General features: G+C 45.7%; 1 protein-coding gene across 4 annotated transcripts in view; it reads right to left on the bottom strand.

The window, feature by feature from the left end:
* The window catches only part of tenm4 (teneurin transmembrane protein 4), a 783,671-nt gene that overhangs the window by 112,321 nt on the left and 649,550 nt on the right, over positions 1–21,800 (bottom strand). For all 4 annotated transcript variants that reach the window (XM_052468712.1, XM_052468713.1, XM_052468714.1 and 1 more), the window contains 2 exons: positions 21,380–21,534; positions 3,071–3,172 (listed from right to left, as the gene is read on the bottom strand). In XM_052468712.1, the coding sequence (XP_052324672.1) occupies positions 3,071–3,172; positions 21,380–21,534 (257 nt within the window). The remainder of the gene's footprint in view (positions 1–3,070; positions 3,173–21,379; positions 21,535–21,800) is intronic.

The following is a 21,800-nucleotide window of genomic DNA, read 5'->3' as shown; positions in this document are numbered from 1 at the left end:
GTCAGTGCATTCAGCTAAGGTCAGTGTATTCAACTAAGGTCAGTGTATTCAACTAAGGTCAGCGCATTCAACTAAGGTCAGCGTATTCAACTAAGGTCAGTGTATTCAACTAAGGTCAGTGTATTCAACTAAGGTCAGTGTATTCAACTAAGGTCAAACAACCACATATCAGAATATTTTCAAGTACAGTCTAGTATAGTACAGTCTAGTATAGTACAGTCAAGTATAGTACAGTCTAGTATAGTACAGTCTAGTATAGTACAGTCTAGTATAGTACAGTCTAGTATAGTACAGTCTAGTATAGTAAAGTCTAGTACAGTAAAGTCTAGTATAGTACAGTCTAGTATAGTAAAGTCTAGTATAGTACAGTCTAGTATAGTAAAGTCTAGTATAGTACAGTCTAGTATAGTAAAGTCTAGTATAGTACAGTCTAGTATAGTACAGTCTAGTATAGTACAGTCTAGTATAGTACAGTCTAGTATAGTAAAGTCTAGTATAGTAAAGTCTAGTATAGTAAAGTCTAGTATAGTACAGTCTAGTATAGTACAGTCTAGTATAGTACAGTCTAGTATAGTAAAGTCTAGTATAGTAAAGTCTAGTATAGTACAGTCTAGTATAGTACAGTCTAGTATAGTACAGTCTAGTATAGTAAAGTCTAGTATAGTAAAGTCTAGTATAGTACAGTCTAGTATAGTACAGTCTAGTATAGTACAGTCTAGTATAGTAAAGTCTAGTATAGTACAGTCTAGTATAGTAAAGTCTAGTATAGTAAAGTCTAGTATAGTACAGTCTAGTATAGTACAGTCTAGTATAGTAAAGTCTAGTATAGTAAAGTCTAGTATAGTACAGTCTAGTATAGTACAGTCTAGTATAGTATAGTATAGTACAGTCTACTATAGTACAGTCTAGTATAGTACAGTCTAGTATAGTACAGTCTAGTATAGTAAAGTCTAGTATAGTACAGTCTAGTATAGTACAGTCTAGTATAGTACAGTCTAGTATAGTACAGTCTCGTATAGTACAGTCTAGTATAGTACAGTCTAGTATAGTAAAGTCTCGTATAGTACAGTCTAGTATAGTAAAGTCTCGTATAGTACAGTCTAGTATAGTAAAGTCTCGTATAGTACAGTCTAGTATAGTACAGTCTAGTATAGTACAGTCTAGTATAGTACAGTCTAGTATAGTACAGTCTAGTATAGTAAAGTCTAGTATAGTACAGTCTAGTATAGTAAAGTCTAGTATAGTAAAGTCTAGTATAGTAAAGTCTAGTATAGTACAGTCTAGTATAGTACAGTCTAGTATAGTACAGTCTAGTATAGTACAGTCTAGTATAGTACAGTCTAGTATAGTACAGTCTCGTATAGTACAGTCTAGTATAGTACAGTCTAGTATAGTAAAGTCTCGTATAGTACAGTCTAGTATAGTAAAGTCTCGTATAGTACAGTCTAGTATAGTACAGTCTAGTATAGTACAGTCTAGTATAGTACAGTCTAGTATAGTACAGTCTAGTATAGTAAAGTCTAGTATAGTAAAGTCTAGTATAGTACAGTCTAGTATAGTACAGTCTAGTATAGTAAAGTCTAGTATAGTAAAGTCTAGTATAGTACAGTCTAGTATAGTACAGTCTAGTATAGTAAAGTCTAGTATAGTACAGTCTAGTATAGTAAAGTCTAGTATAGTAAAGTCTAGTATAGTACAGTCTAGTATAGTACAGTCTAGTATAGTAAAGTCTAGTATAGTAAAGTCTAGTATAGTAAAGTCTAGTATAGTACAGTCTAGTATAGTACAGTCTAGTATAGTACAGTCTAGTATAGTAAAGTCTCGTATAGTACAGTCTAGTATAGTAAAGTCTCGTATAGTACAGTCTAGTATAGTACAGTCTAGTATAGTACAGTCTAGTATAGTAAAGTCTAGTATAGTACAGTCTAGTATAGTACAGTCTAGTATAGTAAAGTCTAGTATAGTAAAGTCTAGTATAGTAAAGTCTAGTATAGTACAGTCTAGTATAGTACAGTCTAGTATAGTACAGTCTAGTATAGTACAGTCTAGTATAGTAAAGTCTAGTATAGTACAGTCTAGTATAGTACAGTCTAGTATAGTACAGTCTAGTATAGTACAGTCTAGTATAGTAAAGTCTAGTATAGTACAGTCTAGTATAGTAAAGTCTAGTATAGTACAGTCTAGTATAGTACAGTCTAGTATAGTACAGTCTAGTATAGTAAAGTCTAGTATAGTACAGTCTAGTATAGTAAAGTCTAGTATAGTACAGTCTAGTATAGTACAGTCTAGTATAGTACAGTCTAGTATAGTACAGTCTAGTATAGTAAAGTCTAGTATAGTACAGTCTAGTATAGTACAGTCTAGTATAGTACAGTCTAGTATAGTACAGTCTAGTATAGTACAGTCTAGTATAGTACAGTCTAGTATAGTAAAGTCTAGTATAGTACAGTCTAGTATAGTAAAGTCTAGTATAGTACAGTCTAGTATAGTACAGTCTAGTATAGTACAGTCTAGTATAGTACAGTCTAGTATAGTAAAGTCTAGTATAGTACAGTCTAGTATAGTACAGTCTAGTATAGTACAGTCTAGTATAGTACAGTCTAGTATAGTACAGTCTAGTATAGTAAAGTCTAGTATAGTACAGTCTAGTATAGTACAGTCTAGTATAGTACAGTCTAGTATAGTAAAGTCTAGTATAGTACAGTCTAGTATAGTAAAGTCTAGTATAGTACAGTCTAGTATAGTACAGTCTAGTATAGTACAGTCTAGTATAGTAAAGTCTAGTATAGTACAGTCTAGTATAGTACAGTCTAGTATAGTACAGTCTAGTATAGTAAAGTCTAGTATAGTACAGTCTAGTATAGTACAGTCTAGTATAGTAAAGTCTAGTATAGTACAGTCTAGTATAGTAAAGTCTAGTATAGTACAGTCTAGTATAGTACAGTCTAGTATAGTAAAGTCTAGTATAGTAAAGTCTAGTATAGTAAAGTCTAGTATAGTACAGTCTAGTATAGTACAGTCTAGTATAGTACAGTCTAGTATAGTACAGTCTAGTATATTGTTTCCTCACCTGGTGGTTCTCAGAGATCTGCAGTACCACATTGTTATCCAGGACGTACAGAGAGTTATCCATGGGACTGACAGCCAGGTCTGTGGGCCACTCCAGACGCACCTACAGAGGAACAGACACAACATACAGAGAGTTATCCATGGGACTGACAGCCAGGTCTGTGGGCCACTCCAGACGCACCTACAGAGGAACAGACACAACATACAGAGAGTTATCCATGGGACTGACAGCCAGGTCTGTGGGCCACTCCAGACGCACCTACAGAGGAACAGACACAACATACAGAGAGTTATCCATGGGACTGACTGAGAGGTCAACAACAGACATTAGAGATGTGAGGAGAGGTCAACAACAGACAGTAGAGATGTGAGGAGAGGTCAACAACAGACAGTAGAGATGAGAGGTCAACAACAGACACTAGAGATGTGAGGAGAGGTCAACAACAGACAGTAGAGATGTGAGGAGAGGAGACAGTAGAGATGTGAGGAGAGATCAACAACAGACAGTAGAGATGTGAGGAGAGGAGACAGTAGAGATGTGAGGAGAGGTCAACAACAGACAGTAGAGATGTGAGGAGAGGAGACCGTAGAGATGTGAGGAGAGGTCAACAACAGACACTAGAGATGTGAGGAGAGGTCAACAACAGACAGTAGAGAAGTGAGGAGAGGAGACACTAGAGATGTGAGGAGAGGAGACACTAGAGATGTGAGGAGAGGTCAACAACAGACACTAGAGATGTGAGGAGAGGTCAACAACAGACAGTAGAGATGTGAGGAAAGATCAACAACAGACACTAGAGATGTGAGGAGAGGTCAACAACAGACACTAGAGATGTGAGGAGAGGTCAACAACAGACAGTAGAGATGTGAGGAGAGGTCAACAACAGACAGTAGAGATGAGAGGTCAACAACAGACAGTAGAGATGAGAGGAGAGGAGACAGTAGAGATGTGAGGAGAGATCAACAACAGACAGTAGAGATGTGAGGAGAGGAGACAGTAGAGATGTGAGGAGAGATCAACAACAGACAGTAGAGATGTGAGGAGAGGAGACCGTAGAGATGTGAGGAGAGGTCAACAACAGACACTAGAGATGTGAGGAGAGGTCAACAACAGACAGTAGAGAAGTGAGGAGAGGAGACACTAGAGATGTGAGGAGAGGAGACAGTAGAGATGTGAGGAGAGGAGACCGTAGAGATGTGAGGAGAGGTCAACAACAGACAGTAGAGATGTGAGGAGAGGAGACAGTAGAGATGAGGAGAGGTCAACAACAGACACTAGAGATGTGAGGAGAGGTCAACAACAGACAGTAGAGATGAGAGGAGAGGTCAACAACAGGCAGTAGAGATGTGAGGAGAGGTCAACAACAGACAGTAGAGATGAGGAGAGGAGAGTAGAGATGTGAGGAGAGGTCAACAACAGACACTAGAGATGTGAGGAGAGGTCAACAACAGACAGTAGAGATGAGAGAGAGGTCAACAACAGGCAGTAGAGATGTGAGGAGAGGTCAACAACAGACACTAGAGATGTGAGGAGAGGTCAACAACAGACAGTAGAGATGTGAGGAGAGATCAACAACAGACAGTAGAGATGTGAGGAGAGGAGACAGTAGAGATGTGAGGAGAGATCAACAACAGACAGTAGAGATGTGAGGAGAGATCAACAACAGACACTAGAGATGTGAGGAGAGATAGAGAGGAGAGGTCAACAACAGACAGTAGAGATGTGAGGAGAGGTCAACAACAGACAGTAGAGATGAGAGGAGAGGTCAACAACAGACACTAGAGATGTGAGGAGAGGTCAACAACAGACACTAGAGATGAGAGGAGAGGTCAACAACAGACACTAGAGATGTGAGGAGAGGTCAACAACAGACAGTAGAGATGAGAGGAGGCACTAGAGATGTGAGGAGAGGTCAACAACAGACAGTAGAGATGTGAGGAGAGGAGACCGTAGAGATGTGAGGAGAGGTCAACAACAGACACTAGAGATGTGAGGAGAGGTCAACAACAGACAGTAGAGATGAGAGGAGAGGAGACAGTAGAGATGTGAGGAGAGGTCAACAACAAACACTAGAGATGTGAGGAGAGGTCAACAACAGACAGTAGAGATGTGAGGAGAGGAGACAGTAGAGATGTGAGGAGAGGTCAACAACAGACACTAGAGATGTGAGGAGAGGTCAACAACAGACAGTAGAGATGTGAGGAGAGGAGACCGTAGAGATGTGAGGAGAGGTCAACAACAGACACTAGAGATGTGAGGAGAGGTCAACAACAGACAGTAGAGATGAGAGGAGAGGAGACAGTAGAGATGTGATAAGAGGTATGAGAGGTGAGTGGACGACAGACAGACAGACAGACAGACAGACAGACAGACAGACAGACAGACAGACAGACAGACAGACAGGTGCTTCAGGTCCAAAACTGAAAGCATGTTTGTATCGATCAACACATTTTTCACATTCATTTGAGAGGAAAACAAAAGCCTGGAGGGGAGCAACAAGAGTTGTTGAGAAGCATTTATAGGACTGGTAGATCGCTGGATGTTTTCAACACTATCTCATAACAGCTCCACAGGCCTGGGAGCTCATTTAGGGAGGAGATGTACTATAGCCACAGCCCTCCACCCCTCACAGTGAATGTCTCTCTCAGCTGTGGGTCATTCATGTGTTAATGGCAAAAAACACAGCGGGAGGTAAAGTCCTTGAAGAGAAAATGGAGGACTACACCCCCCCACAAATGGAGGACTACACCCCCCCCCACAAATGGAGGACTACACCCCTCCACAAATGGAGGACTACACCCCCCACTAATGGAGGACTACACCCCCTCCCCCACAAATGGAGGACTACACCCCCCACAAATGGAGGACTACACCCCCCCCACAAATGGAGGACTACACCCCCCACCCATCTCCCCCACAAATGGAGGACTACACCCCCCCACCCCCCACCCCCCACAAATGGAGGACTACACCCCCCCACCCCCACAAATGGAGGACTACACCCCCCACCCCCACAAATGGAGGACTACACCCCCCACCCCCACCCCCACAAATGGAGGACTACACCCCCACCACAACCACCACCACCACAAATTGAGGAATACACCCCCCACCCCCACAAATGGAGGACTACACCCCCCACCCCCACCCCCACAAATGGAGGACTACACCCCCACCCCCACCCCCACAAATGGAGGACTACACCCCCCACAAATGGAGGACTACACCCCCCCACAAATGGAGGACTACACCCCCCACAAATGGAGGACTACAACCCCCCACCCCCACAAATGGAGGACTACACCCCCCCCCCACAAATGGAGGACTACAACCCCCCACCCCCACAAATGGAAGACTACACCCCCCACCACAACCCCCACCCCCACAAATGGAGGACTACACCCCCACCCCCACCACCACAAATGGTGGACTACACCCCCACCCCCACAAATGGAGGACTACACCCCCCACCACAACCCCCCACCCCCACAAATGGAGGACTACACCCCCCACCCCCACAAATGGAGGACTACACCCCCCCACCACCACAAATGGAGGACTACACCCCCCCCACAAATGGAGGACTACACCCCCCCCCACAAATGGAGGACTACACCCCCCCACAAATGGAGGACTACACCCCCCACAAATGGAGGACTACACCCCCCCCACAAATGGAGGACTACACCCCCCACAAATGGAGGACTACACCCCCCCACAAATGGAGGACTACACCCCCCACAAATGGAGGACTACACCCCCCCACAAATGGAGGACTACACCCCCCACAAATGGAGGACTACACCCCCCACAAATGGAGGACTTTTATAGACTGTGTATAACAACAACACAGGAAGGTGAAAACCCTGCAGAATGCAACACTGTGAGAGACAGTGTATATCACGGTCTATAGAGGAAGATACAGGGTTTTTGATTTGGTCACAAAGTGGGTTCAACCTTCAACTGACAATAGTTGAACAATACATCAGCAAAATACATAGATGAAAAACTTAAAATGGCTGACTTGTGGATTAAAATGGCTGACTTGTGGATTAAAATGGCTGACTTGTGGATTAAAATGGCTGACTTGTGGATTAAAATGGCTGACTTGTGGATTAAAATGGCTGACTTGTGGATTAAAATGGCTGACTTGTGGATTAAAATGGCTGACTTGTGGATTAAAATGGCTGACTTGTGGATTAAAATGGCTGATTTGTGGATTAAAATGGCTGATTTGTGGATTAAAATGGCTGACTTGTGGATTAAAATGGCTGACTTGTGGATTAAAATGACTTGTGGATTAAAATGGCTGACTTGTGGATTAAAATGGCTGACTTGTGGATTAAAATGGCTGACTTGTGGATTAAAATGGCTGATTTGTGGATTAAAATGGCTGACTTGTGGATTAAAATGGCTGACTTGTGGATTAAATTGGCTGACTTGTGGATTAAAATGGCTGACTTGTGGATTAAAATGGCTGACTTGTGGATTAAAATGGCTGACTTGTGGATTAAAATGGCTGACTTGTGGATTAAAATGGCTGACTTGTGGATTAAAATGGCTGACTTGTGGATTAAAATGGCTGATTTGTGGATTAAAATGGCTGACTTGTGGATTAAAATGGCTGACTTGTGGATTAAAATGGCTGATTTGTGGATTAAAATGGCTGATTTGTGGATTAAAATGGCTGACTTGTGGATTAAAATGGCTGATTTGTGGATTAAAATGGCTGACTTGTGGATTAAAATGGCTGACTTGTGGATTAAAATGGCTGACTTGTGGATTAAAATGGCTGACTTGTGGATTAAAATGGCTGACTTGTGGATTAAAATGGCTGACTTGTGGATTAAAATGGCTGACTTGTGGATTAAAATGGCTGACTTGTGGATTAAAATGGCTGACTTGTGGATTAAAATGGCTGACTTGTGGATTAAAATGGCTGACTTGTGGATTAAAATGGCTGACTTGTGGATTAAAATGGCTGACTTGTGGATTAAAATGGCTGATTTGTGGATTAAAATGGCTGACTTGTGGATTAAAATGGCTGACTTGTGGATTAAAATGGCTGACTTGTGGATTAAAATGGCTGACTTGTGGATTAAAATGGCTGATTTGTGGATTAAAATGGCTGACTTGTGGATTAAAATGGCTGACTTGTGGATTAAAATGGCTGACTTGTGGATTAAAATGGCTGACTTGTGGATTAAAATGGCTGACTTGTGGATTAAAATGGCTGACTTGTGGATTAAAATGGCTGACTTGTGGATTAAAATGGCTGACTTGTGGATTAAAATGGCTGACTTGTGGATTAAAATGGCCCGGGGGAAATTGTTTCTAACTGATAAATGTGAAATAAACTCAGGATGCCACGTTAAATTCCACTTCACAAGCTGATCCCAACAGCTCTGCCTGCCTGCATTCTACAAGCCTCCAGCCTCCAATAAAAACACAGATAGCTAGGCCTCCCCAACCCATCCCCTCCCTCCCATCCCAACCCCAACATAAATAGCTAGGCCTCCCCCAACCCAATCCCCTTTCCGCAATCCCAACCCCAACATAAATAGCTAGGCCTCCCCCAACCCAATCCCCTTTCCGCAATCCCAACCCCAACATAAATAGTTAGGCCTCCCCCAACCCAATCCCCTTTCCACAATCCCAACCCCAACATTAAGAGCTGGGCCTCCCCCAACCCAATCCCCTTTCCACAATCCCAACCCCAACATTAAGAGCTGGGCCTCCCCCAACCCAATCCCCTTTCCACAATCCCAACCCCAACATTAAGAGCTGGGCCTCCCCCAACCCAATCCCCTTTCCACAATCCCAACCCCAACATTAAGAGCTGGGCCTCCCCCAACCCAATCCCCTTTCCACAATCCCAACCCCAACATTAAGAGCTGGGCCTCCCCCAACCCAATCCCCTTTCCACAATCCCAACACCAACATTAAGAGCTGGGCCTCCCCCAACCCAATCCCCTTTCCACAATCCCAACCTCAACATTAAGAGCTAGGCCTCGCAAACCCATCCCATTCCCCCCCATACCAACACCAACATTAAGAGCTAGGCCTCGCAAACCCATCCCATTCCCCCCATACCAACACCAACATTAAGAGCTAGGCCTCCCCAACCCATCCCATTCCCCCCCATACCAACACCAACATTAAGAGCTAGGCCTCCCCAACCCATCCCATTCCCCCCCATACCAACCCCAACATTAAGAGCTAGGCCTCCCCAACCCATCCCATTCACCCCCATACCAACCCCAACATTAAGAGCTAGGCCTCCCCAACCCATCCCATTCACCCCCATACCAACCCCAACATTAAGAGCTAGGCCTCCCCAACCCATCCCATTCCCCCCCCATACCAACCCCAACATTAAGAGCTAGGCCTCCCCCAACCCAATCCCCTTTCCACAATCCCAACCTCAACATTAAGAGCTAGGCCTCCCCCCTAACCCCAACATAAATATCTAGACCTTCCCCCTAACCCCAACATACATATCTAGACCTGCCCCCCAACCCCAACATAAATAGACAGACCTGCCCCCAACCCCAACAGAAATAGATAGACCTGCCCCCAACCCCAACATAAATAGATAGACCTGCCCCCCAACCCCAACATAAATAGACAGACCTGCCCCCAACCCCAACAGAAATAGATAGACCTGCCCCCAACCCCAACATAAATAGATAGACCTGCCCCCCCAACCCCAACATAAATAGATAGACCTGCCCCCAACCCCAACATAAATAGATAGACCTGCCCCCAACCCCAACATAAATAGATAGACCTGCCCCCAACCCCAACATAAATAGATAGACCTGCCCCCAACCCCAACATAAATAGACAGACCTGCCCCCAACCCCAACATAAATAGATAGACCTGCCCCCAACCCCAACATAAATAGATAGACCTGCCCCCAACCCCAACATAAATAGACAGACCTGCCCCCACCCCCAACATAAATAGATAGACCTGCCCCCAACCCCAACATAAATAGATAGACCTGCCCCCAACCCCAACATAAATAGATAGACCTGCCCCCAAACCCCAACATAAATAGATAGACCTGCCCCCAACCCCAACATAAATAGATAGACCTGCCCCCAACCCCAACATAAATAGATAGACCTGCCCCCAACCCCAACATAAATAGATAGACCTGCCCCCAACCCCAACATAAATAGACAGACCTGCCCCCAACCCCAACATAAATAGATAGACCTGCCCCCAACCCCAACATAAATAGATAGACCTGCCCCCAACCCCAACATAAATAGACAGACCTGCCCCCACCCCCAACATAAATAGATAGACCTGCCCCCAACCCCAACATAAATAGATAGACCTGCCCCCAACCCCAACATAAATAGATAGACCTGCCCCCAAACCCCAACATAAATAGATAGACCTGCCCCCCAACCCCAACATAAATAGATAGACCTGCCCCCCAACCCCAACATACAGTGGCTTTTGAAAGTATTCACCCCTCTTGGCATTTTTCCTATTTTGTTGCCTTACAACCTGGAATTAAAATGGATTTTTGGGGGGGTTTGTATCAGTTGATTTACAAAACATGCCGACCACTTTGAAGATGCTAAATATTTTGCAAGTCTCTAGGGGTATGTCTCTATAAGCTTGGCACAGCTAGCCACTGGGATTTTGCCCATTCTACAAGGTAAAACTTCTCCAGCTCCTTCAAGTTGGATGGGTTGCACTTGTGTACAGCAATCTTTAAGTCATATCACAGATTCTCAATTGGATTTAGGCCATTCCAAGACATTTAAATGTCTTAAACTACTCAAGTGTTGCTTTAGCAGTATGCTTAGGGTCATTGTCCTGCTGGAAGGTGAACCTCCGTCCCAGTCTCAAATCTCTGGAAGACTGAAACAGGTTTCCCTCCAGAATGTCCCTGTATTTAGCGCCACCCATCATTCCTTAAATTCTGACCAGTTTCCCAGTCCCTGCCGATGAAAAACATCCCCACAACACGATGCTGCCACCACCATGCTTCACTCTGGGAATGGTGTTCTCTGGGTGATGCGAGGTGTTGGGTTTGCGCCAGACATAGCGTTTTCCTTGATGGCCAAAAAGCTCAATTTTAGTCTCATCTGAGCAGAGTACCTTCGTTCCATATGTTTGGGGAGTCTCCCACATGCCTTTTGGCGAACAGCTAACGTGTTCTTTCAGCAATGGCTTTTTTTCTGGCCACTCTATTTCTGGCCACTCTTCAGTAAAGCCCAGCTCTGTGGAGTGTACGGCTTAAAGTGGTCCTATGGACAGATACGCCAATCTCCGCTGTGGAGCTTTGCAGCTCCTTAAGGGTTATCTTTGGTCTCTTTGTTGTCTCTCTGATTAATGCCCTCCTTGCCTGGTCCGTGAGTTTTGGTGGGCGGCCCTCTCTTGGCAGGTTTGTTGTGGTGCGATATTCCTTCAATTTTTTAATAATGGATTTAATAGTGCTCTGTGGGATGTTCAAAGTTTCTAATATTTTTTTATAATCCAACCCTGATCTGTACTTCTCCACAACTTTGTCCCTGACCTGTTTGGAGAGCTCCTTGGTCTCCATGGTGCCCCTTGCTTAGTGGTGTTGCAGACTCTGGGGCCTTTCAGAACAGGTGTATATATACACTGAGATCATGTGACAGATCATGTGACCCTTAAATTGCACACAGGTGGACTTTATTTAACTAATTCAAGGTAATTGGTTGCACCAGATCTTATTTATAATGGCTTCATAGCAAAGGGGGAGAATAAATATGCACGGACCACTTTTCCGTTTTTTGTTTTTTGAAACAAGTAATTGTTTTCATTTCACTTCACCAATTTGGACTATTTTGTGTGTCCATTACATGAAATACAAATAAAAATATATTTAAATTACAGATTGTAATGCAACAAAATAGGAAAAATGCCAAAGGGGATGAATACTTTTCCAAGGCACTGTAAATAGCTAGACCTTCCCCCCCAACCCCAACATAAATAGCTAGACCTTCCCCCAACCCCAACATAAATAGCTAGACCTTCCCCCCCAACCCCAACATAAATAGCTAGACCTTCCCCCCCAACCCCAACATAAATAGCTAGACCTTCCCCCCCAACCCCAACATAAATAGCTAGACCTTCCCCCCCAACCCCAACATAAATAGCTAGACCTTCCCCCCCAACCCCAACATAAATAGCTAGACCTTCCCCCAACCCCAACATAAATAGCTAGGTCTCCCCCCAACCCAAACCCAAAATAAATAGCTAGACCTTCCCCCAACCCCAACGTAAATAGCTAGACCTTCCCCCAACCCAAACCCAACAAAAATAGCAAGGCCAACCCAAACCCAACATAAATAGCAAGGCCAACCCAACCCCAACATAAATAGCAAGGCCTTCCCAGAACCCCAACATAAATAGCAAGGCCAACCCAACCCCAACATAAATAGCAAGGCCTTCCCAGAACCCCAACATAAATAGCTAGGCCAACCCAACCCCAACATAAATAGCAAGGCCAACCCAACCCCAACATAAATAGCAAGGCCAACCCAACCCCAACATAAATAGCAAGGCCTTCCCAGAACCCCAACATAAATAGCAAGGCCAACCCAACCCCAACATAAATAGTAAGGCCTTCCCAGAACCCCAACATAAATAGCAAGGCCTTCCCCCAACCCCAACATAATTCCAAACGGTACCCTATTCCCTATGTAGCGCCTTATGGTCCCTGGTCAGACCTAGCACACTACATAGGAGTAGGGTGCCGTTGTGGCCGCAGATTCATTCTCCCAACACAGCAGGTCCCAGGAAAACACTTCCTGGAGAATGTTCGCCGACCGATGACATGCGTCGGCTGAGGTATACCCAGCCAGTCAGCCTGTCCACACACATCCCTGATTTTGGGGGAGCAATCAGTTCTGTCTTGACTCAAACTTTGTGCTCAGTCATCATTCCCAGCCTCTGGGCTGCTTTCAGATCTTCTTGCTAGGTCTGGCATGGCACCCTATTCCCTATGCAGGCCCTGGTCAAAGGTAGTGCACTACATAGGGAATAGGGTGCCATTTCAACCAGCACTAAGCTGATGGGGGTCTGACATCCTATAACCATTCTCCCTCCTCAAGCCCTCCAGACAGAGGGAATTTATACAGTAAGACATAGGTTGGCGCCCGCATAGGGAATAAGGTGCCATTTGGAATGCATCCCTACACTACATCTAGGTACCTCTGTTCCCCCTGTACTCTTCTCTCTCCTCATCCTCTCTTATGCTCACAACAAACACGACAGACAGAGACAGAAACAGACCGACCGACGACAGACCGACTGACTGACTGACTGACTGACTGACTGACTGACTGACTGACTGACTGACAGACAGACAGACAGACAGACAGACAGACAGACAGACAGACAGACAGACAGACAGACAGACAGACAGACAGACAGACAGACAGACAGACAGACAGACAGACAGAGACAGAGACAGAGACAGAGACAGAAACAGACCGACTGACTGACTGACTGACAGACAGCGAGACAGACAGAGACAGAGACAGAAACAGACAGACAGACAGACAGACAGACAGACAGACAGACAGACAGACAGACAGACAGACAGACAGACAGACAGACAGACAGAGACAGAGACAGAGACAGACAGACAGACAGACAGACAGACAGACAGACAGACAGACAGACAGAGACAGAAACAAACAGACAGCGAGACAGACAGACAGAGGCAGACAGTGAGACAGACCGAGCAGAAAATGTATTGACTCTGGGAATGAGAGGAGGACAAGGAGGAGAAGGAGGGGAGGATTTAACATTTCTTAAAACCTCTTTCCTGTCAACACTGGTGGTTGAATATTTAATGAGTGTGGAGGTGGCGAGGCAGAGGAAGCTGATGAGGCTCAGGAGAGATGAGATGGTGTATGCTGCCAGGCTGGCTGAAAACGGTTTTCACACCGACAGACCGCCCAGAGATGAGTGATGAGAGGGATCGTTCTCCAGCCCCTCTTCCTCTCTTCACACATTCTGTAACCCAAGCACACCCCGCACCACCTACCCCCTGACTACAACCTCAGACAGCAACACAGGGACAGACGGTCACTAAAACTGAACCCTTTAAAACCATCTAGTTATATTATAACTCTCTGGGTGATGAACTCTCTCTGAACCCATCTAGTTGTATTATAACTCTCTGGGTGATGAACTCCCTCTGAAACCATCTAGTTGTATTATAACTCTCTGGGTGATGAACTCCCTCTGAAACCATCTAGTTGTATTATAACTCTCTGGGTGATGAACTCCCTCTGAAACCATCTAGTTGTATTATAACTCTCTGGGTGATGAACTCCCTCTGAACCCATCTAGTTGTATTATAACTCTCTGGGTGATGAACTCCCTCTGAAACCATCTAGTTGTATTAGTAAGTTCTCTTGTTTGCCAATAGCCTGGCCGTTCACCATGAGCTTTTCCTCCAGATTCTGCTCTTATCAATGTGATGCTTGTCTAGAGAAAATAAGTAATCCTCCACTCTGTCTGAATACCCTGTCTGAGTACCCTGTCTGAGTACCCTGTCGGAATACCCTGTCTGAGTACCCTGTCTGAATACCCTATCTGAATACCCTGTCTGAATACCCTGTCTGAATACCCTGTCTGAATACCCTATCTGAATACCCTGTCTGAGTACTCTGTCTGAATACCCTGTCTGAAAACCCTGTCGGAATACCCTGTCTGAATACCCTGTCTGAGTACCCTGTCTGAGTACTCTGTCTGAATACCCTGTCTGAGTACCCTGTCTGAGTACCCCGTCGGAATACCCTGTCTGAATACTCTGTCTGAGTACCCTGTCTGAGTACCCTGTCTGAATAATGTATCTGAATACTGTGTCTGCATCTGAAATGGCACCCTATTTACTATATAGTGCACTACTATTGAACAAAGCCCTACGAGCCCTGTGTAAAAGTAGTGCACTGCTATTGAACAAAGCCCTACGAGCCCTGTGTAAAAGTAGTGCACTGCTATCGAACAAAGCCCTACGAGCCCTGTGTAAAAGTAGTGCACTGCTATTGAACAAAGCCCTACGAGCCCTGTGTAAAAGTAGTGCACTGCTATTGAACAAAGCCCTACGAGCCCTGTGTAAAAGTAGTGCACTGCTATTGAACAAAGCCCTACGAGCCCTGTGTAAAAGTAGTGCACTGCTATCGAACAAAGCCCTACGAGCCCTGTGTAAAAGTAGTGCACTGCTATCGAACAAAGCCCTACGAGCCCTGTGTAAAAGTAGTGCATCAGATTTGAACTGAACTAAACGAGCGCCATCATTGTCACAACAGTCCTGATAAAGCGTTCTGTAACACCTTTGAAGTGGGAACGTGGTAATGCAATCTTGATCCAGGACATGATTTTCCCTGCTATATAACTTTGAACTCAGCAGAGGACTTGGGGAGAATATTTATTTTCAAAACAAGACTTCTAGACCATAGACCCCTAGCGCCTTTGTAAAAACACATTAACGAGATTTCTCGCCGGAGTCAAACTATTAACCTTGTGGATAACAACAACAAAAACGGTTAGGGAAACAGAGGCCTAATTCGAAAGGCAAACAAACACGCAGAACAGGGAAGAGGAGAGTAAAGACCAGAGGTGATTGGACCAAACACAGTAAAGACCAGAGGTGATTGGACCAAACACAGTAAAGACCAGAGGTGATTGGACCAAACACAGTAAAGACCAGTGGTGATTGGACCAAACACAGTAAAGACCAGTGGTGATTGGACCAAACACAGTAAAGACCAGTGGTGATTGGACCAAACACAGTAAAGACCAGAGGTGATTGGACCAAACACAGTAAAGACCAGTGGTGATTGGACCAAACACAGTAAAGACCAGAGGTGATTGGACCAAACACAGTAAAGACCAGAGGTGATTGGACCAAACACAGTAAAGACCAGAGGTGATTGGACCAAACACAGTAAAGACCAGAGGTGATTGGACCAAACACAGTAAAGACCAGTGGTGATTGGACCAAACACAGTAAAGACCAGAGGTGATTGGACCAAACACAGTAAAGACCAGTGGTGATTGGACCAAACACAGTAAAGACCAGAGGTGATTGGACCAAACACAGTAAAGACCAGTGGTGATTGGACCAAACACAGTAAAGACCAGAGGTGATTGGACCAAACACAGTAAAGACCAGTGGTGATTGGACCAAACACAGTAAAGACCAGGTGATTGGACCAAACACAGTAAAGACCAGTGGTGATTGGACCAAACACAGTAAAGACCAGAGGTGATTGGACCAAACACAGTAAAGACCAGAGGTGATTGGACCAAACACAGTAAAGACCAGTGGTGATTGGACCAAACACAGTAAAGACCAGAGGTGATTGGACCAAACACAGTAAAGACCAGTGGTGATTGGACCAAACACAGTTGATTGGACCAAACACAGTAAAGACCAGAGGTGATTGGACCAAACACAGTAAAGTAAAGACCAAACACAGTAAAGACCAGTGGTGATTGGACCAAACACAGTAAAGACCAGAGGTGATTGGACCAAACACAGTAAAGACCAGAGGTGATTGGACCAAACACAGTAAAGACCAGAGGTGATTGGACCAAACACAGTAAAGACCAGTGGTGATTGGACCAAACACAGTAAAGACCAAACACAGTAAAGACCAGAGGTGATTGGACCAAACACAGTAAAGACCAGTGGTGATTGGACCAAACACAGTAAAGACCAGAGGTGATTGGACCAAACACAGTAAAGACCAGTGGTGATTGGACCAAACACAGTAAAGACCAGAGGTGATTGGACCAAACACAGTGATTGGACCAAACACAGTAAAGACCAGAGGTGATTGGACCAAACACAGTAAAGACCAGAGGTGATTGGACCAAACACAGTAGATGATTGGACCAAACACAGTAAAGACCAGTGGTGATTGGACCAGAGGTGATTGGACCAAACACAGTAAAGACCAGAGGTGATTGGACCAAACACAGTAAAGACCAGAGGTGATTGGACGAAACACGTTCCAATAGAAAGAAAAGACGGCAGAACATTCTCTCTGTTCACAGCAAAGAGAGACAGACAGGAAGGAGAATAAAAAGGCCAAAATCACCAGGAACAAATAACAAATCTGTTCCCAAGTATTCCAAGTATTCCAAGTATTCCAGGTATTCCAGGTATTCCAAGTATTCCAGGTATTCCAGGTATTCCCACAGATAAAGAACGAGACGTGATCGTATCTCAATGCCATCATGGACGGAATTATGGTTATGGGAACTGTGTGACTGTTTCAAGTAGTAGCTATGTGTGTGTGTGTGTGTGTGTGTGTGTGTGTGTGTGTGTGTGTGTGTGTGTGTGTGTGTGTGTGTGTGTGTGTGTGTGTGACTGTTTCAAGTAGTAGCTATGTGTGTGTGATTGGACCAAACACAGTAAAGTGGTCGTGTGTGTGTGTGTGTGTGTGTGTGTGTGTGTGTGTGTGTGTGTGTGTGTGTGTGTGACCAAACACAGTGTGTGTGTGTGTGTGTGTGTGTGTGTGTGTGTGTGTGTGTGTGTGTGTGTGTGTGTGTGACTGTTTCAAGTAGTAGCTATGTGTGTGTGTGTGTGACCGTTTCAAGTAGTAGCTATGTGTGTGTGACTGTTTCAAGTAGTAGCTATGTGTGTGTGTGTGTGTGTGTGTGTGTGTGTGTGTGTGTGTGTGTGTGTGTGTGTGTGTGTGTGTGTGTGTGTGTGTGTGTGTGTGTGTGTGACTGTTTCAAGTAGTAGCTATGTGTGTGTGTGTGTGACTGTTTCAGGTAGTTGCTATGTGTGTGTGTGTGTGTGTGTGTGTAACCGTTTCAAGTAGTAGCTATGTGTGTGTGTGTGTGTGTGTGTGTGTGTGTGTGTGTGTGTGTGTGTGTGTGTGTGTGTGTGTGTGTGTGTGTGTGTGTGTGTGTGTGTGTGTGTGTGTGTGTGTGTGTGACTGTTTCAAGTAGTAGCTATGTGTGTGTGTGTGTGTGTGTGTGTGTGTGTGTGTGTGTGTGTGTGTGTGTGTGTGTGTGTGTGTGTGTGTGTGTGTGTGTGTGTGTGTGTGTGTGTGTGTGTGTGTGTGACTGTTTCAAGTAATAGCTATGTGTGTGTGTGTGTGTGTGACTGTTTCAAGTAATAGCTATGTGTGTGTATGTGTGTGTGACTGTTTCAAGTAGTAGCTATGTGTGTGTGTGTGTGTGTGTGACTGTTTCAAGTAATCTCTTCTCAGTGAATTTAGCTGCAGTCAGTCTGCCTGTAGGCAGTCGGCCACAGGGGAGTAGGGTGCTGAGGGAGTGTGTGTGTGTCCCTGGCGGGGGAAGGGTGCTGAGGGAGTGTGTGTGTGTCCCGGGCGGGGGAAGGGTGCTGAGGGAGTGTGTGTGTGTCCCGGGCGGGGGAAGGGTGCTGAGGGAGTGTGTGTGTGTCCCGGGCGGGGGAAGGGTGCTGAGGGAGTGTGTGTGTGTCCCTGGCGGGGGAAGGGTGCTGAGGGAGTGTGTGTGTGTCCCGGGCGGGGGAAGGGTGCTGATGGAGAGTGTGTGTGTCCCTGGCGGGGGAAGGGTGCTGAGGGAGTGTGTGTGTGTGTTTGTGTGTCCATGGGGCAGCTGGGAGCTCTCTGCTCTGGCAACATCCCTTCACACCCACACACACACACACTCTCCTGGCCTCCACTGGCAGCTGAGGCCCCTGAGGACCGGTTAGCTGTGGGCCACAGATGACCCTGACTGGCTCTCATTCAGCAGGTCTGAGGCCCCTGAGGACCCGTTAGCTGTGGGCCACAGATGACCCTGACAGACAGACAGACAGACAGACAGACAGACAGACAGACAGACATCATCATCAACAATCAGTCTCCTCTGTTTTTCCCTTGAGGCAGTGAAGGCCGTAAGAAGGTGTAGAGAGGAGAGAGACACGAGTCTAAAAATGTATTTCAGAGAAGAGGTCACCATTGTTGAGATGAATCACAGCTGACAATAATCAGGACCCTGGAATGAGCCCTGCAGCATCTCCTCTGATCAGCCATATTACTGCCTGTTGCTAGGCAGATGTACAACGTGACAGAACCACCAGAGATTGGTCATCACACAAGGACACACACACACACACACACACACACACACACACACACACACACACACACACACACACACACACACACACACACACACACACACACACACACACACACACACACACACACACACACACACACAGTATTGTACAGCTAACCTTGTGGGGACACACAATTCAGTCCCATTCAAAATCCTATTTTTCCTTACCCCTAAACTTAAATCTAACTCTAACTCTAACCCATACACTAGCTCCAAACACTAACCCTAACCCTAAACCCTACCCTAGGTCCTAAACCTAACCCATACCCTCGCTCCTAACTCTAAACCCTACCCTTGCTACTAACCCTAAACCTTACCCTAGCCCCTACCCTAGCTCCTAACCCTAACCCAACCCTAAACCTTACTCTAGCTCCTAACCCTAACCCAACCCTAAACCTTACTCTAGCTCCTAACCCTAACCCAACCCTAAACCTTACTCTAGCTCCTAACCCTAACCCAACCCTAAACCTTACTCTAGCTCCTAACCCTAACCCAACCCTAAACCTTACTGTAGCTCCTAACCCTAACCCAACCCTAAACCTTACTCTAGCTCCTAACCCTAACCCAACCCTAAACCTTACTCTAGCTCCTAACCCTAACCCAACCCTAAACCTTACTCTAGCTCCTAACCCTAACCCAACCCTAAACCTTACTCTAGCTCCTAACCCTAACCCAACCCTAAACCTTACTCTAGCTCCTAACCCTAACCCAACCCTAAACCTTACTCTAGCTCCTAACCCTAACCCAACCCTAAAAACCTTACTCTAGCTCCTAACCCCAACCCAACCCTAAACCTTACTCTAGCTCCTAACCCTAAGCAACCCTAAAACTCTAGCTCCTAACCCAACCCTAAACCTTACTCTAGCTCCTAACCCTAACCCAACCCTAAACCTTACTCTAGCTCCTAACCCTAACCCAACCCTAAACCTTACTCTAGCTCCTAACCCTAACCCAACCCTAAACCTTACTCTAGCTCCTAACCCTAACCCAACCCTAAACCTTACTCTAGCTCCTAACCCTAACCCAACCCTAAACCTTACTCTAGCTCCTAACCCTAACCCAACCCTAAACCTTACTCTAGCTCCTAACCCTAACCCAACCCCTAAACCTTAAACTCTAGCTCCTAACCCTAACCCAACCCTAAACCTTACTCTAGCTAACCCTAACCCAACCCTAAACCTAAGCTCCAACCCTAAACCTTACTCTAGCTCCTAACCCTAACCCAACCCTAAACCTTACTCTAGCTCCTAACCCTAACCCAACCCTAAACCCTAAACCTTAAACTCTAGCTCCTAACCCTAACCCAACCCTAAACCTTGCTCTAGCTCCTAACCCTAACCCAACCCTAAACCTTGCTCTAGCTCCTAACCCTAACCCAACCCTAAACCTTACTCTAGCTCCTAACCCTAACCCAACCCTAAACCTTACTCTAGCTCCTAACCCTAACCCAACCCTAAACCTTACTCTAGCTCCTAACCCTAACCCAACCCTAAACCTTACTCTAGCTCCTAACCCTAACCCAACCCTAAACCTTACTAGCTCTAAGCTCCTAACCCTAAACCCAACCCTAAACCTTGCTCTAGCTCCTAACCCTAACCCAACCCTAAACCTTGCTCTAGCTCCTAACCCTAACCCAACCCTAAACCTTACTCTAGCTCCTAACCCTAACCCAACCCTAAACCTTACTCTAGCTCCTAACCCAACCCAACCCCTAAACCTTACTCTAGCTCCTAACCCTAACCCAACCCTAAACTAGCTCCTAACCTAACCCAACCCTAAACCTAGCTCCTAACCCTAACCCAACCCTAAACCTTACTCTAGCTCCTAACCCTAACCCAACCCTAAACCTTACTCTAGCTCCTAACCCTAACCCAACCCTAAACCTTACTCTAGCTCCTAAACCTAATTTAAACCTAAACCTTACTCTAGCTCCTAAACCTAATTTAAACCTTAACCCTAAACCCCCTAAACTAAATGTCCCCAGTTGGTAAATGTTTTGTTGGTTTGCTATTCTAGTGGGGACTTCCTGTCTTTACGTTAAACACGTCCACCTGCACACCGAGGGAGGGTGGACGTGTTGGTGGGGCAGTCTGCTGCTCTGTGTGTGTTCACTGTCTGCGTGTCTGTCTGTCTGTGTGTGTGTGTGTGTCTGTGTCTGTGTCTGTGTCTGTGTGTGTCTGTGTGTGTGTGTGTACCTGAGAGATGTCCATGACAGCATCACAGCTGAGAGGTCGTGCAGAGGTCAGGTCGTTGAACCCCAGCAGGGTAGAGATGATCCCGTTCTGGTCAATTCGTCTGATCATAGTCCCGTCCACAAAGAACAGCACTCCGTACTTATCCACTGTGATACCTGGTGGAGAGATGAGGGGTGGACGGATGGAGGGGGGAGGGAGGGAGGGAAGGAGGGAAGGAGGGAAGGAGGGAAGGAGGGAGGGATAGGGGATGGAGGGATGGGGTGGAGGGGTGGAGGGAGGGAGTAAGGGGGGATGATGGGAGGGAGGGATGGATGGAGGGAAGGAGGGAGGGAGGGAGGATGGAGGGATGGGGGATGGAGGGATGGAGGGAGGGAGGGATGGAGGGAAGGAGGGAGGGAGGATGGAGGGATGGGGGATGGAG

This window comes from Oncorhynchus keta, chromosome 18 (assembly GCF_023373465.1).
Source record: "Oncorhynchus keta strain PuntledgeMale-10-30-2019 chromosome 18, Oket_V2, whole genome shotgun sequence".
In the NCBI taxonomy this organism is placed as follows: Eukaryota; Metazoa; Chordata; class Actinopteri; order Salmoniformes; family Salmonidae; genus Oncorhynchus; species Oncorhynchus keta.
This window is presented reverse-complemented; position numbering and strand designations above follow the sequence as displayed.